Raw genomic sequence first — 17,491 nt, forward strand, 5'->3', positions numbered from 1 at the left:
CAAAATGTTGTTGCTTGAAATGATCCAACTAGAATATATAATAACAAAAATTACAATATATTATTAAAATGTCTTTTTTAAGTGCTTAATGTACTTCTTTTTTTTACTTCGTAAAACTTCTCTCTTCTTGACTTCAGTCCAAACTTTTATTTCTCAGTGTACAGTCTACCTCCACAGAGGTCACGTGATTTCTTATTCCAGATTCTGTAGCATATCCAGACAAATAGGTGAGAACTGGGCCAGCTCAAGCGCCCCCACAGGTGCATTTTTCTTGCATTGATCACGTGTGGACCCGCCCCGCCTCATCGCCTCCAATAAAGCACAGCAAAAGTCACCGCTCCTCTTCCTTCATGCTCAGCGAGGAAGACGCAGAGTACGTAAAGCGAAACCGCATGAGCTCGGCTGTGTGTCTCCCTGAGTGTGGTTGGCACACAGATGATTAATTAGTCAAATAAAAGCTCGCGGTAACAGGACGCCGCGGCTGATCCGGGGGAGGGGGGGGGCTCGCGGCTCAGCAGAGGACTCCGGCGCATGTGGAGGTTGTGGGGATTTTAGGGAAGGCCAGGTAAGTGAGGCACGCGCCCCCTCGGTGCGTCAGCGTTTTTCACTTTGGATAATTACCGATTTATTCTGCGTGTGTAAGCGCGCGCTAGCGTGTCTGTATTGAGAGTCGAGTCCGTGACAGACGAGCCCACAAACTCCGCTCAGTTTGGCATCCATAATTCACGAGCCGCAGTCCGGCTGTGTGGAGATCCGCGACACGCAGGTTCACGCGGTTCCTGCAGAGCATCAAGGGACTCGTGCATGCTGACTATGGATCTTCTAATGTGCTCGAGCCTATTGCATGCATGCATTATTATACCTGGGTGATTGGATCAGTTTGAAGCGCGTGTGTGTGTGCAAAGTGCAGGCAGAGACTATAAAAGGCGATAAATGACTGCATCGGCTGTTCTCACGATAAGGAGTCATGAAAGTCTATTTAACCTAAAGGGGCATGATTGTGCCTTCACCTCGTCTTAACGCAGTTAAAACATGAATGAAGCATTTTTGAAAGGCTGTGCGTCATCAGGAGAATGTTTGCAGCCTTAAATCAGCTGTCTAACCTGTCAGATTCCGCCAATAATCAACACTGAGGCGTTGAGTTAGATCTGTCACTCTCTTCTTCATGATTTAGTGAATTAACGCCCCTCTCTTCACTCTCCCTCTTCAGTTTTAACAGGCCGCAGCGTCACCGAGGCGGCTCGTGCGCACTGCAAACCCGGGATTCAATTGGTGGAAGCAGGAGGGGAGCCCCGGCCTCTTTCCACTGCAGGAGGAGGAAACAGACAGAGGAGAGCAGCAGGAGCCTGCGCAGTGTTACACGGCATGAGAGACTTCACCCAAACTGCGCACTGACTCTGCAGGATGCAGCGCTGCTGCAGCTGCGTAGTTTGGTAGACACAGACGTGCACGAGCTGGTTCCGGACTACAGGAATTAGGCCCCTAACCGGGCTCGGACTACAGCTGCGACATTTCCATTGAGAGTTTGACCACCCCCTCTACTAATCGCTGTGACCCTGCAGCGAATCATGGGAAATGTAAACACTTAGGTTAGGCTGGATTTGAAACTACGATACACCTCCTCCTTCTCCTCCTCCCGGGAAGTCCGAGATGGAGATGGGGATGGAGACGGAGAGGGTCGAGCCGGAGCAGGAGGGAGAACTAGAGCCGCCCATGCACAGCGTCCACGGTACCAACCGGATCAGACCGTCCTCTTACCGGGCCCTGAGGAGCGCCGTTTCCAGCCTGGCCCGGTTAGACGACTTCAACTGTGAGAAGATCGGAGCAGGCTTCTTCTCTGAAGTCTTCAAGGTGAGCTAGAGAGTGTGTGTGGTGTAAACAGAGTGATGAATGACAGGCATCCTTCAGGTTGTCATGGTTACCCCAAAGTTTGTGCCTTCATATTTTTGCCTGAAATGACACAATCTGTAATGTTAAATGGTAGCAAAAGTAGCTAAACTTAAAGAAACTACACTTATTTCAGGGAAAGGTGTGTAGGAAAGGAATTTACCCTTTAAATTAATGATGTTTAAAATGCACAAGAATAATTGCAAAATTAGAAATGTTGCACAAGTTTATGTGCAGCTTAGACTGTGTGCACCCTCTGTAAGGTGTTGGACTTCTTTTTTGTTGCTGTGGCATTAGAACAGATGTAGCTGGGGTTTTTTTTTTTTTTGTTGTTGTGTTGCACAAAAGCATTGGCAGCATTTTGGTACCAAAAGTTTGCATGTGCCTCCTGCATTATAGACAATACTAAGGAGTTGGCCTTCTGTAGTTTCATGATTAAAATGAAGGGAAAAAAACATTGCACTTGGTGTCTAGGATGGCTATTTTCTAAAATACTGTGCATTTTCTTGTTTTTAATTGCCAAAAAAATGCATTTCAACTCCTGTACACTGTCTAAACTAGACAAAACAATGTCATTGTTTAAGTTCTAAAGCAATTCAGTGTTTTTGTGCAATGCTAGTAAAAGCACAAAAGCAAGTAAAAGTCCAATAACATCATAGCAACATGCAATTCAAACTATTTGAGAGATTTCCTGCAAATTTTGGTAATCAAAAACAGCCTTTTTTTTCTGTGTGGCCACCCAGGTTTCAACTTGTTTTACTGTGTTATCAATCTTTTCACTTTAGTTAGTATTGCAAGGAAACATTGGCAACACATTTACACTGTAACATCACATTGGTTGTGAAATTTAGGCTGTGTGCAGGAGTTTGCCTGCAGTTTTTGGCACAGTTATGGATGTCTAACTTCAGTTGCCATGGTATGAAAACAGGCATCAATATAACTCAAAACTCACTGGCAGTATGTTTCTTAAATATCTATAATGATTGAATGCTGCTGATACCAAAGTAATGAAAATTGAAGTGGGAAAATCTTGTTTTTATGACCAAAAACTGCAGGTAAACTCCTGCACACTGCCTGAATTGCCTGAATAAAAATATCTGCTAATATTTAGTGCCATTCAACTTGGTGTGCAGGAGCATGCCTGCAATTTTTGGTGATTAAAGATAAGAGCATTTTCTAGTTAAGTTGTGCAAACTTCTGTTCTTGTCACCATGTTATTGAAACAGCTGTTAGCATCCTTTGATTCTTTTATTATTGCACAAAATATTGCCAATTTATTGAAGCATTCTGAAACATTGCCAGTGTTTTGCATTTTAAAAACTGCTGGTATTTGCTTGCAGCTCTACATACAATATTAGATGTCTGAAATGGGGCTATAACATTGCTTTATTTTTAAAGATGTTGCATAAAAAACTGGCAATATTCTATAAATGTTTTGTGCAATTTAGAGCATAGGAGTTTACCCACAATTCTTGGAAATCAGAAACAAATTGGGCGTAAAGGACTTGTGTTTTTGTTGCTGTGGGATCAAAACCAGTATTTGACTTTTGGCATTGCACAGAAGCATTATCAGTGTTGCATTAACAAAACATTGCCAACATTTTTGTGCAATATTAAATGCAGAGGACCAGAATTTGCCTGAAATTTTGGTACTCAAAAACAATGAATTCCTAAGTATTGCATGCCTGGGACTCCTATTTTTATAGCAGTGGTGTCAAAACTGGTGGCTTTCATTTGTTTTGCCAAAACAGTGCTGATATCTTTGAGCAATTCAGAGATTAACCAGTGGTTTGCCTGCAACTTTTTACATATTTGATGACTACTGCTTTTATTTAGCTCCTGTTGTATTGAAACCAATATTAATTTCATTTAATTATTAATAGTATTGCAAAAAAACACTGGCTACCTTGTTTTTGTTCAATTTAGAAAGCATGTGCTGAGGTTTGCCAATAACTCTTGGCAATAAAAAACAAAATGCTGCTTGGTATTGAGTGTCTAGAATTTCTATTTTTGTTGCTGTTGTATGGAAACTGGCATCACAGAAGTTTGATTTTTACAAGTATCATATCTAAAATTTTGCTACCATGACAACCTTGTTGTTGACTTCCTGTTAACTCACTTGATCTCTTACTCACTATGAAAGAAGTGGTTTGCATGGTAACCAGTACACCTCAAACCAAACACCAAGCTAAAAAAAGTATCTAAATAATTGCAAGAGGAAGTTGTCAAAGGTGGAAACCTACACCTTGCTGTCCCATCTTTTTTGCACGTGTTTGCACTGACCCATATGCTGTGTATGGTGGACATCCAGAGTGTTTGTGTGTTTTGGTGTGTAAGAGGATCCGGTCAGGACAGGTAGATCTGGCACACGTGTCTGTAAGACTACACTCCCTTTGTCACGCTGCTGTTCACTTCCATGGAGACTAATTCTGAGGATCGCCTCATCAATGACCCGCGCTGAGCTGTCACACACAGAACAGAGCGATGGTGTGAGAGATAAAACGACACAAAGAGCAGCTGGACAGAGCATCACTATCATGAGTGAAGCAGTATGAGAAAACAACCGTTTTTATTTTGAAATCATGCATATTTAATTAGTCTGGTTTGTGTTTGGGATGTGTCACAAGGACGAAAGATCGTAGCACGCTTCTTCTTGTTTGAATAATGGAGCACTCAGAAAGTACAAGTGATGACTTTCAAAACCAGAAGTGTCCCTTATTCATACTTTGAAATACACCAGAGACAAAAGCCTCAGATCCTCAAGTTTTTAGAGGTCTGAGTTGCAAACAACTGGATGTTTACATCTCTATGAGGCCTTTACAGATGATCATCATAAATACAACAGCAAGCATGAAATGAATGGGTCTTGGGTCTTGCTGCAGACCACTACTGTGAGATGCCACCTCCGTCAGAACAGTAGGGATGTAATTTGCTTGTACATTTTAGAAGGTTTTTTTTTCACCTTTTATTTATGGTCTTGCTGTTACTTTCATGAAATAACCCCATTGCAAATATTGAATTTCATTAATAAAACAGAAAAAGATCAGATGTCTAATCCAGGATTAGATTATGTATACGAATGCTGGCCTCATCAGCTTAAGCTACTATAACTTAGCTAGCTACATATTTAGCGTTAATACGTAAGCCTATGTAGTTATGTTAGCTTTAGCTAAAGCTAACCAAGCTAAAGTGAGTCATCCTTTGCATAACTACATCTGAAATGGGTGTAGATTTAGCAGATAGCATAATCTTATGTAGCTTTGTCAGCTTCAGCCATATGTAACCTACGCAGTTTATTTCATTGTGTTTCATTGATATCTTTAGATTTTGCTACTTTAACTATGCAGCTACTGTAGCTTTATTAGCTTTAGCCTTAGATACACTGTATTGGAGTGTTTTTATGGAGGATAAGACTTTTTTCTTTCAAGCAGTTGGCTTTATCAAACGTTTACTAATGGAAGTTTTTCAGATTTTAACTTTTGGTAACCCTTAGCTTAACACCTACATTAACTGTAAGTTCAATCCAATTTTATTGTGAAAGTTTTAGTGTTTTTTTTCTGTCCTGACAGTTGCTGCGTCTCACAGTAGTGGTCTGCAAGAGTGGATGTCTAAGTCGGGTCTGTGGCCAGACTATCTTGAAGCTAGCAATGAGTTAGCAAAGCCAAACATTTCAAATTCAGCTTTCAGCACCTTTTTAATTTTATCTTGTAACATTTTTATTGTACTGTACTACACTTTAAAAAGCATTTTATGCCCAAGACTTTGATGCCTATAGCTAGAGCCAAGCTGGCTGAATTGTGAAGTAAAGTCTGTGTGGCTAGCTAGCTAATAATAGCTACTAGCTTAGATCAAATTTGACTTGTAAGAAAAAATATTGGATTTAAATGGATGCTTGTGACAACACAGTCATAACAAATTTGCTCACTATCAAACTGTTATTCAGGTTATGGTATTTTTTTTCACTCTGATTGTAACCAAGAAGACGGTATACAAATTAGCTCCTAGCTAATATAAGCTGAAACAATACCTACTTCAGTAATTAACATACTGTTCGATATCAGGTGTTTCACTGATGTGATTCTTTAAACTTGTCCTTGGTGAAGAAATAGAGATACAGTTTAGGAGGCCTCAAAATCTCTAAAAACGGTTTAAAATTGTTCAAGACATAACCGACGTCTGATGCTAGTTACGTCAGCTAACGCTAGCTTTCCTTCCATGGCAAATCAACAAAGGGCTCTAAAAAGAAATAGCTTAAATGAGATGTGTTTAACATTCCTATTGGACTTAGTAGATCATTATCGGCTTTGTAAGTTAATGTGAATGCTAGTAGGCTAACATTATAAAACAGTAACATCATTATTATTACATTATGCTAACATTGCTAGCAATATAAAAGTAGGTTTTCTACTAATATAGATTATAGTTACTTAACATCACTAGAAAATCACACATTTTATGTAATGTTTCCTTACCTTCATAAGCATTCTAATTGATTGTTGATGGGTTAAATTGCTTGTGTGGTCAGTTGAATCAAAAGGAGATATTTATTATAATTAACTTTAGATTTATGAAACTCAAGGGGTCGATCGACTCCTCTTGGTTTGAATGTTATTAATTTAAAAAAGACATTATCAGTCTCTGAAAATGTCTCTGCTCAGAGGGGTTTATGGAAGGATTGTTGCTGTTTTCCATTTTAATAGTGGCATAAGTGTGTAGATGTCCCATCAAATTTCATTTTTAACTGAAGACAGTCACAACTAACCACTGCATTCTCCCAGAAATGCAGAACTAGGAAGACTTCCTACTTCCATTATCTTTCATTAAACTCCCAGATCCATACAAGGGTGATGAGCCAACCCTAAGGAATAAATAAGAGGAAACTTTATGACAGAAAGGATCTTGAATTGCTGCCCTCATTGTGTCATTATCTTAGGGGTGGTAAAGTAAATATGCTGTATAATCACACTCCACTTGTAAAGGTAACTGTTGGCAGTGTTACCTAATTTCATGGAACTGATTATATAAAGAAGTGCATGTGCACATTTAGATTTAAAAGGTTTTAGATTAAGCGACATGGATGCCTCTAATTATCTTGACGATCACTTCAGCCCCAAACAAAGCTGCCTGTGTTCTTCAGGCTTCGTTTTTCAAGTGTAGTCAACGGTGGACTTTATTTTCCAAAAGGTCCCTTTACAGTCTCTTTGAATATATGATCACAGGAAATCCTTCAGAAACTTTAACACTTACAAACTTCTAAAATATCTTACATTTGGGAACTTTGAGAAATTTCTCTTGACAACTTCAGAATTTTTAGAAGCACTTTATTTTAGTAATTAGGCCTAATAAGTTGTAATTTTACCAAGTTATAACAGGTAATATGGTAATATAAAAAGTATTTACCTAGTAATAGTGTATACATTTTAAAGTAGTTCCTCATGATATTGTGGCAATTCTCTAGTAATTAGGTGTATTTTTTTCAGTTAATTTCATAGGAATAAGATATTTAATTTCTATAGAAGTTGGTTGATACTTCCCATGTAAGTGCTTTATTTTAGCCCACTAAATTAAAGTGAGTCTTTCTTGGATAAGGAAGTTAGAGTTTGGGGTTTAGGGTAATGATCTTTGCTCCAATCTCCAGACGTCAGAATTGAATACTGTCATGACTGTTGTGTCAAAGTCAGTCATACTGCTATATTTAGGCCTTTTGGGAAAATGTAGCCCTATGGTCAAGTCAACCATATCACAGTGGTACCTTTTATTGTAATATGAGCATTGCAAAAGTCTGAATTTATCACAGTAAATAAAAAAATGTATATATTTCATGGAGAAATACATTTTTCCTGTTTGGTGGGGGCCAGTTGTAATGATCACCTAATTACCAGAGAACTGCCATAATATCATAAGGAATTATACTATGGAGACTAAATATATTATTGCTAGGTAAATACTTAATTTTATCGTATTTCTGAGTTATTTGCCAACTTACTACCAGCTTACTGCCATCCTATTCTTGAGAAATGACTAGATAATTACCACGTATTACTATAAAATTACATGGTAACTAGGGAACACTAAAATAAAGTGCTACTGATTTGTTTTTTTTTCCTTTTAGGGCTTTAGGGATGTTTTAGAAACCTTGGGAAATTTTTTCTGAAAACTTTCAGAGTTTCCTTGTTTATTCTCGTGAAGATAAAATAAGATTGCAGCTTCAAGCATTCTCCCAGACTTGTCTAAATTTGACCGCTATTTTTGTAAATCTACTGGGATCAGCTCCAAAATTGAATGGGTTCTTCCTTTGTTCATGCAACAAATTCCCAACAACTTTCATGTGATCAGAGACATTTGTCTTTCTAAAATCTTGCCAACAAACTAAAGTGAACAACATAACATCTTTGGAAGAAACGATCAGTGACATGGTCAATAAAAAATGAAGGTAAAATTTAAGTTAACGCAGCTAAACTGACCACTTAAGGTTAATGTGAACTAACAGTTGAACTAAAAATGTCACTTTTTTCCTATGAAGCAGAAAGAACAGCATGATGATCATGTAGATGAGCTAAATGATCTAATCTGCTCTCCTATAAAGGCACTGACTGTAAGACGACTTGCTGTATTTTGACCTCTGACACACGTGGTGTTTTATAGTTCCATGTGGCATGTGCCAAGTGTTTGACATTATTGATAGAGGAGCCTTTGCTCCAATCTCCAGGGGTCAAAACTGAATACTTGCATGACTGTTGTGTCAGAGAGTCAGTCATATCACCATGTTTAGGCCTTTTGGGAAAATGCAGCCCTATGATCAAGTCAACCATATCACAGGGGTACCTTTTATTGTAATATGAGCATTGCAAAAGTCTGAATTTATCACAGTAAAAGAAAAAATTACGTTTCATGAAGAAATACATTTTTCCTGTTTTGTGGAGGCCAGGTATCATGCTTTTACGGATATTCAGCCAGATGATGATCAAGCTATCCTTAAGGCTACTCTAGATGATTTTAACACATCTCAAAAAATAGGGAGGGCAACAAAAGTCTAGAAAAGTAAATGGTACTAATTCAAAACAGATGAGAAGCATTTGTAACCAATTAAGTTAATTCGCAAGACTGACTGGGTATAAAAGGAGAGTTTAAGAGAGGCAGTATCTCTCAGAAGTAAAGATGGGCAGAGGTTCACCAATCTGTAAAAATATGTGTCTGTAAATTCTGGCAGAATTTCAGAGAAATGTTCCTTTAATGTGAAGGTGCAAAGACTTTGAACATCCCACCATCTACTGTACATCATATCAAAAGATTTAGAGAATCTGCATCATTGTCTGTACACAGCTCGCTGTGCCATTCACAAATGTAAGTTAAAGCTCTGTCATGCAAAGAGGAAGCCATATAAGAACAAGATCCAGAAGTGCAACAGTCTTCTGTGGGCCAAAGCTAATTTAAAACAGACTGGCGCAACATGGAAAACTGTTCTGTGGTCAGATAAATCAATTCTGTTTGGTAACCATGGATGCCATGTCCTGCAGACTAAAGAGGAGAGAGAGACCATCCAGCTTGTTATCCTGACAGTTTGAAAGCCTTCATCTCTGATGGTATGGAGTTGCATTAATGTCTATGGCACTGGCAGCTTACACATCTGGAAAGGCACCATCAATGCTGAAAAGTAGATAGAGGTTTTAGAGCATCATGTGCTCCCGTCCAGACCACGTCTCTTTCAGGAGAAACCTTTCGTATTTCTGTAAGATGATGCTATACCACATACTCAATCCATCACAACAGCACGGCTTTACAATAGAAGAGTCTGGGTGCGGAGCTGGCCTTAATCATTTCCCATGATAAAGTACAAATTAGGCTTGTTTTCTACAAACTTTGTGAAGCTAAATTATTAAAGAAAGAAAGTCAGCTTTGTTTTCCTCAGGAAAGAGTTGAACGGGTTTAGATCTCAAGAAATTGACTGAAGTGACTTGATGGAAAAAGAGTAAAATAAAATGTTTAAATGTATTTTGGCTTTGCCCTTCCACACAACATGGACTCTGATGTACAGTTTTACACCTTTGTGACCCACTCATAACAGCTCAGTGACCAACTTTTGGGTCCCGACTAGTGGAGAACCACTGCTCTAGGGCCTTGGGTCTCACCTGTTGGACCCAAAAGTGGGTTGCGAAGCCACTTTCAGCAGGTCGTGGATGTGTCCCTGGAAAGTGATGTGATGTGCTCTTATTTGCATCACATCTTTTGTTCTATCTCAAGTCCAAACTGCCCATTTTAGTTGAAATATGATTGGGTCTTGGTTTACTGGTAAGGAGATGGTCATGGGTCCTGATGCTAGACCAGTTTAGAACCACTGCTCTGGCGTGTTGTCATAGCTACCCTCAGACTAACTGGAGCCAGTTACAACAAAACTTTATCTTAAGTGTAGACATGCAAGCAGAGGTATTTTGAGAAGCAGAGGAATGATCGATGAAAGGCATAAAAGCACAGTTGTAGTTTATATGCACTCTTTAATATTTTTTAATTCAGCGCACTTACAACCTAATCACACATTGTACTATTTTCCATTATCATGCAGGGTTAATTTGTCCCTAAATTACTGCATTTTTCCTGGTTTACTTTTCCTTAATTTTCACCTATATCACAGAATAGATATGTCAGTTTCTGCCAACATCCTGCAGTCCTAGTCCATCATATCACTCACTCAGTTCCTCTGTTGTGACTCTACTCTCCGTTCTTTGTCTCATATAGAAAGAAGAGCACTCATTCCTCTGAAGCCACTCCCTCCGCTGTGCCCTTTGAATGGCCAATGAGCATGCAAATGTCACTGTGTTTACTGCCACTTTGTCAAGTTGGCACTCAGGTTTGGATTGGTTTGCCCTTTGATGGTGCCATATAAATGCAAAATTGTTACCGTGGCTATCAGTCCTATTTAAAAAGTTTGCTGACATGACTGACTGAGTGATTGTTCCTGGATCCTGGATTAGTTCAGAGGAAAAGGCCTGAACGTTCTACAGGAACGCCGACTCCGATGTTTATGTATTGCATTCAGCAGTCAATGAAGTATACGTGGGGCGTTTACTTGCGTTGGAGCTCTGAAATTAATGTCTTGCACTTAGATACAAAGGCTCTGGCCTCCCGCCATATTTGTGTGTGTGGTGCTGCTGTTATTGAGCTTCTGCTCCCCATGCAGATCAATGGAGGCTCGCGGCAGGCAGACAGGCAGCCATTCACCTCTCCTGTGTGCAATTGTGCAACCTGAAAAAAATAAAAGAGCAAGACAAAAAGAGGGTGAAAGGAAGGGAGCACGCGTGTCAAGACAAATCCTTCAGGTGCTGTTTTTCATCCTCCTTTTAATTTGCTTCAAAGGGAGGCCCATGGTGTGTGCACTTGGCCTTGTGCAAGACTCCTGCTTTTTAATGTTTTTCTATTTGCCTTTACCTAAAGGCTCTAAAGCGATAAAACCACTCAATCACAAATAACAGTTAACTACAGGAAGCAATTATTTATTTATCCTGTGTTTTTCCCAGGGATGCCTGTTTGTTTAAAAGTAGATTAAGTTCTTGTTGGATTATCATTTTACTGGGTCATTTTTCCAGCTTTTTCATCTCTGATAATAGATCTGTAGGCTATGTTTGCAAACACAGATAACACTGCCTCTTAAAGGAGAAGGAAAACACAGAACTGTGCTCTTACATTTGGTTCTCAGTCAGCCTTTTCTGTCATTTACATGAGACATGAAAATACTGTAACAGCCTTTTCAAAAGTTATACAATATCCTTCATCACTTCAGTGCTGCACTTTCAAGTAGAAGTCAGCAACATAGGCATTTCAACAGCAGATAGCCTGTTGTTCTTTTTGAAAATAAGTTTTTAGTAGTTTAAAACAAAATATGAAGAGAAAGATAAGAAGTAGACACCACACACTGTTTCTGTGCTACTGAAGCTAAAGCCAGCTGAAAGTTAGCCAAGACAAGGGTATCAGATTCAACCGATTAGAACTATTAAAGGCTTAATAGTAGTGGTGTCCCAAATCACACACTATTTTTCACTTACTGCAATGATGGTTAAACAGCCTCTGTTTTGAGAGGGGTCTGGCTGCAGATCTCAGACACCCACTCTTTTGTAGACCACTACTGTTGAATGCTGTCTCCGCCAAAATGGAAATACTTGCCAAAACTGTCAAAGTAAAATTGGATTTAACTTCCAGTTAGCATTGAGGTAAGGGTTAGGATATTAAAGGTTAAGTCAAAAACTGGATTATTAAGCGTTTAATAAATCTGAGTAAACGGTCTGCTTACAAGGAAAAAGCTGTCCTTCCATTTAACCATGTAATGCAGCTAACATGATAAAGGCTTAAGCTAACAAAGGTATGTTATCTACGTTGGCTACATTAGCTCTTTAAGCTATGTAGGAAACTTGCTGAAGAGTATACGCCTTTAATTTTACGAATCACAAAACCCCACATTTTTTCACGTAACATAGCTCTGCTAATGTAGCAAAGGCTAAAGCTAACAAAGCTACATTAGTTACATAAGCTGCATAGGTGACATTGCTGAAGTCTGTACACCTTTTACAGTTTTGTAAATCTCTCTCTCTTTTTTTAACAATATTATTTTTGGGCTTTTTCATGCCTTTATTTGATAGAGAAAGGACAGTGGATAGATGCGAAAACAGGGAGGAGAGTGGGGAGAGACATGCAGTGAAGGGCCACGGGCTGGATTCGAACCCGGGCCGCCCGCGTACATGGGTGGCGCCTTGAACCACTTGACCATCTGCGCTCCCCCTTTTTAAAATATATTTTATTTTCATTTTCCAAGCAACAAAAATTACATAAACGATGACAAAAATATACAGTTATCATAAAGACAATCCAAACAAGAAGAGAAACAAAAAAAAACACACACACACACACACAAAGAAAACCAGAACCATTTACCATTACACTAAAGTAAATAATTATACAACACAGAAGTACAACAGACCCACGTGGAAAACAAACAACCTCAACTTCCTGCTTTCATGTCCTTTCTCATAACTTAAATTACTATAATCCAGCAAATTAAATATACTTGTTCGATATATCAGGCATTGCTATTTATTCAACCTACTGAAAAATAAATAAATAAATACTTCGTTCAATTCATACACAAACAACAAGAAGTACCAGAATGCTATACTAGTAAGACACAGACTAATTATTTATTAAATATATAATTTTACGAACTCAGCACTTGTATTATTTTTCCCCATATGTTTTCAAATTGAGTCACTGTGTTTTTTTCAATGGCAATATTTTTTTCCATATTCAAATAATAAGACAATTCATTTTTCCAGTGGAAAATCTCACGTTTTATTCATGTAAAATAGCTAAACAGCTTCCACAGCTAAAGCTAACAAAGCCACAGTGTAGCTTATGCTACATTTGCCGAATCTAACTTTGTTACTTTAACTACATCAACTATGTAGCTGTTAGCATTATCTGTGTTTGCAAAAGCTTAAGGTAGCAGCTACATTGGCCTACATAACATTGACTACATAGCTTGCATGGCTGTGCTACTTTAGCTTATGCTAATGAAGCTATATCAAGCTACCATTTGCTTAACTACTTCTTAACCAGGCCTATATATATATGTTAAACTAAAGGTCTGAGGCCTAATCTGGGATTGTTTTCTTCATGAAATCTTGCTTAGTCTGTAATGTTTGCAATGTTATTTTATAAATATAACTGCCAGACTTTGTTTATTAATAAAGGTTAATTTGAAAAAAAATCTTCTTGAAAGGTAAACATGTAGTTCCCAGCAAATTATGTCACTTCCTTTAAAAAACAGGATAAAAACACTCCCGGAATACGGAGTGGATATCTCTAGCCTCTTGCAGACACCCTTAGTACACCTATTTAACGTCAACCAAGTAACAAAGTTCAGGTCACAGCTCTCGTTCTATTTCAGTCAGAGGAACTAAAACTTTATTTTGATAAATCAGGGGTTTATGTGTTTTGACTGCTTGGTCACACCCTGGCCAGAATCTTTGGCTTAAACCAAACAGCCAGTTAAGAGCTGCTTCAGTTTTATAGCTTCACATTCTGGATAATTTTAGGGCTGATACAAATATGCTAATTGATGCAAAAAGTGGGAGGTGAATCTGAAATTTGAACACTTGTTCATGAGTCATAAAGTGAGAAAAAGCTTGTCATCATGATAATCAGCCTGACAAGATAGTAGTGATGGAGGTAGACGTGTGTGTGGTCGCGTTAAAGAACACACAGGAGATATGATGATGAGAAGCTTTAGGAGAGTAATTGGATAAAGAGAGGATTAAAACAGACTGGTGTCTCCTTAAGACAAATACTGTCAACCTGAATGAGGGGTTCATATGTGTGTGTGGCAGCTGGTTGTGACAGAGCGGGAATGTGAGGGAGAGTGTTTCAAACATGGCTGTGGTGCATCTGTGTCTGCGTACGTGGTTTTTATGTCATTTTAAACACCGTTAAAGTCAAGATTTTTTTGTCCATTTCTTGCTGTAAAATATTGTGGGTATACACTTACTGACCACTTTATTAGGTACGCCTCTTGAATTGCTCAGTAGCACAAATGTCTGATCAGCTAGTCACAAAGCAATAACCAGAAATTTTAGGGAAAACAGTAAGTCAAGATGATCTACTGAATTTGACACTGAGCTTCAAAATGGGGAAGAAAGGTGGATTAAAGTGACTTTTCCTGTGCCGTAGTTGTTGTTGTCAGAAGGGCTGTATTTCAAAAGCTGCAGATCAACTAGGATTTTACAAGGGATTTGCATGATTAGCTGGATAAATAAATCCAGATCCATTTTGTTGGTTAAAATACTTATACACAATTTTATCAGTTCAGGCCCCCAAACCCAGTCAAATATGCCAATATACAGTATATCTAAATAATAATGTATATCTAAACCACAACATAGCCACCAGCACTTCGTGACTACTGCCAGGTTTTACTCACATTTAACTGAGGCACTTAGGGAAGATATTCAGCTCTAGAATGTGGACATTAACTGGCAAAAGAGACCTGTGGGGCCAAATTTGCTAACGCTAACCAACCAACTTCCTGTGTCACTGTGTGATTTTGTTTTAAAGTACAGAGTGAAGTCTGCTTACAGAATGTATTTATTCAACTTTTGACTAGTCAGCTAAATTTGCATTAATCAAATGGGAAATTATACGCCTAAGAACATTGCTAATTTGCATTAACAACCATTGTTAGGGCTTACAGAGAAAGAGAAATCATCCCATATAACACTGTTCTCTGGGACAAAATGCCCTGTTAAATCTCAAGTGGCTACACTCACTATGTAGTTAACTCACTACATAAGCCGCTGAAGCCAATGGAGCTAAAGCGAGCCACTGTTTGCTTAACTACTTCTAAAACAGGTCTAACTTTTATTGTAACATAAGCTAATGTAGCTAATGTAGTCTTGTTTGCTTTAGCTCAAGCTACATAGCCATGCAGCTACATTTGCTATATAGCTTACGTAGCTGTGCTAGCTATGTAAGGTAATAGCTAACATAGCTTAAATGGCTTTCACCTTACTTATATTAATTGTGCAACTACTTTGACTACATAGCTAATGTAGCTTTGTTAGCTTTAGCTTAAGCTACATAGCCATGCAGCTAGCTGTGCTAGCTATGTAAGGTATATAGCTAACAGCCTAGTTGGCTTTCGCCTTAGCTAAATTAGCTGTGTAACTACTTGAGCTACATAGCTAATGTAGCTTTGTTAGCTTTAGTCTAGAGGGCAAGTTTTTTCCTATAACTTTTTATTTTGAAAGGTTTGGCACATATTTCTGCTCAGACAGAGGCGGCGTCTCACATTAGTGGTCTGCATGGCAGGGCATCTGAGAGCTGCAGTTTGCCACAGACTTTCTTGAAAGGTTTTGACAATTTTTTTGAACAATAATTATTTGGCAGCAAAAGAGTCTTTGTCTACGGCTGCCTTTTTTTATTTTTACACTGGTAGCACCCATTTTGCACAGCAAAACCAGTGTTCAGGACTCTGCCTCCTGAGCACAAATCACCCTTGGCATCTGCAGTTTCTTGTTGCTTCGCTCTCGCTTTTTTAAGTTGTAAGCAGTCCAACTTTCGTACCAGCACCCAGTGACATCTCCATCAGTGGCCAAACAAAGTCAAAAAGGGGCAGGACTTATGATACCAGCTTTGTCAACAACAATGGCAGAGGCTGATTTTTAAATAGAGGTTTTTCTAATTATTTTCTTAAATAAAGTAAAATATTAAGCACACAGAGCTACTTTAAAATGACCTAGATGAAAGCAGAAGTCTACTTTTATAATCCAGTTCATGCTTGTAAGGAGCGCTCCAAAAATGATGTTGTGAGCACTATTAGCATTAGAGCCCTGTCTATGGACACAGGCCCTGACAGAGTTGGTTGCATTATTTCTGGGTTAAGCCGATGATTGCCTTTAGGATCTTTAGTAAGGAAAAAAAAATCCTCTATTAAACCATATCAGGTTTATTTTAGCCCTGACTCGTCCTGAAGTTATTCGAGATAAAGAGATCAGTGTTCAGACTCTCCTTCAGGACGTGTTGAGATGTGACCAGCTGTTAGAAAATTCCCGCTGTTGTAACATCAACTCTGGAAAGATAGAGAGACAACAAAGAAGTAAAAAAACACACAAACCACAATCCATCATCAGCTGTCATCTGTATGCTTGTGATCAGTTTCAGTGTTTAAGATCGGGCGCCTCTGTCTCCATGTGTCTTTGTTGCTATTAGATGGCGTTGTTGGTATGGGCGAGCCAGCACAGACTTGAACATAAGCGGCTCAGCGTAGCACTTTTCCTTCATTATTCCTCTGTTCCAGTCAGGGCGTGCTCTGCTGCCTCTCTCTACACAAAATATTTCCCTGTGTTTACGTTCTGCACAGACACTCCAACACAGAAAACGAGTGATGTGTTGATGTGCCTGTCTTCTCTTGAACCACTGTGTTTATTGCTTAAAATATTTCAGCTTGACCAGGGATTAAAATAGAGAAGTGTTGGGTAAGAGTTGCACAATTATCTGTTTTCAGAACACCAGTAGTTTCCAACACAAGTTGTTATAAACTTATCTCCAGTGACTTTGTGTTTACATCAGTACACAATGAGCGCTTCCTTCCAGTCACATGCTTGCAGGGTTGTTTTAAGGTTAACCTGGGGGAAAGCCGCTCTCCTGTTGGAGGGAAAGAAACTACTGTTTCTGCATGTGGACATCTTAGTAATGCAGAAATAGTGCATTATTTGTGGTGCACCTGTTGTTTCTATGGTAATATCTGTCTTTAGGTAAAATGAGGCAATGAAATGTGTGAAATGTCTTGGAAACTTTTGGTGATGTACCTTTAGAAAGTTTAGGAATTTTCTCAGGAGACTTTCAAAAAATTTTTTTGAATAGTCCAGATATTTTCTGTCCAGATTTTTAGAAAAATTTTTGTATTTTTTAAATTAAAATGTATTTTATTTTTAATTAGAATTTAATTTAATACTATTTTATTTTTTTTATTGTGATTTTACCTGAAAGTTATTTTATTTTTTATTTAAGAATTTTATTTTTTAAATCAATTTTGTGAATTAAAATTTTAAACAATTTTCAAATA

The 17,491-nt window shown here is 38.4% G+C and overlaps 1 protein-coding gene across 1 annotated transcript in view; it reads left to right on the forward strand.

Annotated features, from left to right (window-relative positions):
• Window positions 1-345: 345 nt before the first annotated feature.
• tesk1b (testis associated actin remodelling kinase 1b) overlaps window positions 346-17,491 on the forward strand; it is a 49,937-nt gene continuing 32,791 nt past the window's right edge. Inside the window, exons 1-2 of the mRNA XM_041779676.1 lie at window positions 346-565; window positions 1,211-1,851. Coding sequence (XP_041635610.1) covers window positions 1,651-1,851 — 201 coding nt within the window. The 5' untranslated portion in view covers window positions 346-565; window positions 1,211-1,650. The remainder of the gene's footprint in view (window positions 566-1,210; window positions 1,852-17,491) is intronic.

This window comes from Cheilinus undulatus, linkage group 22, assembly GCF_018320785.1.
Source record: "Cheilinus undulatus linkage group 22, ASM1832078v1, whole genome shotgun sequence".
Classification (NCBI taxonomy): domain Eukaryota; kingdom Metazoa; phylum Chordata; class Actinopteri; order Labriformes; family Labridae; genus Cheilinus; species Cheilinus undulatus.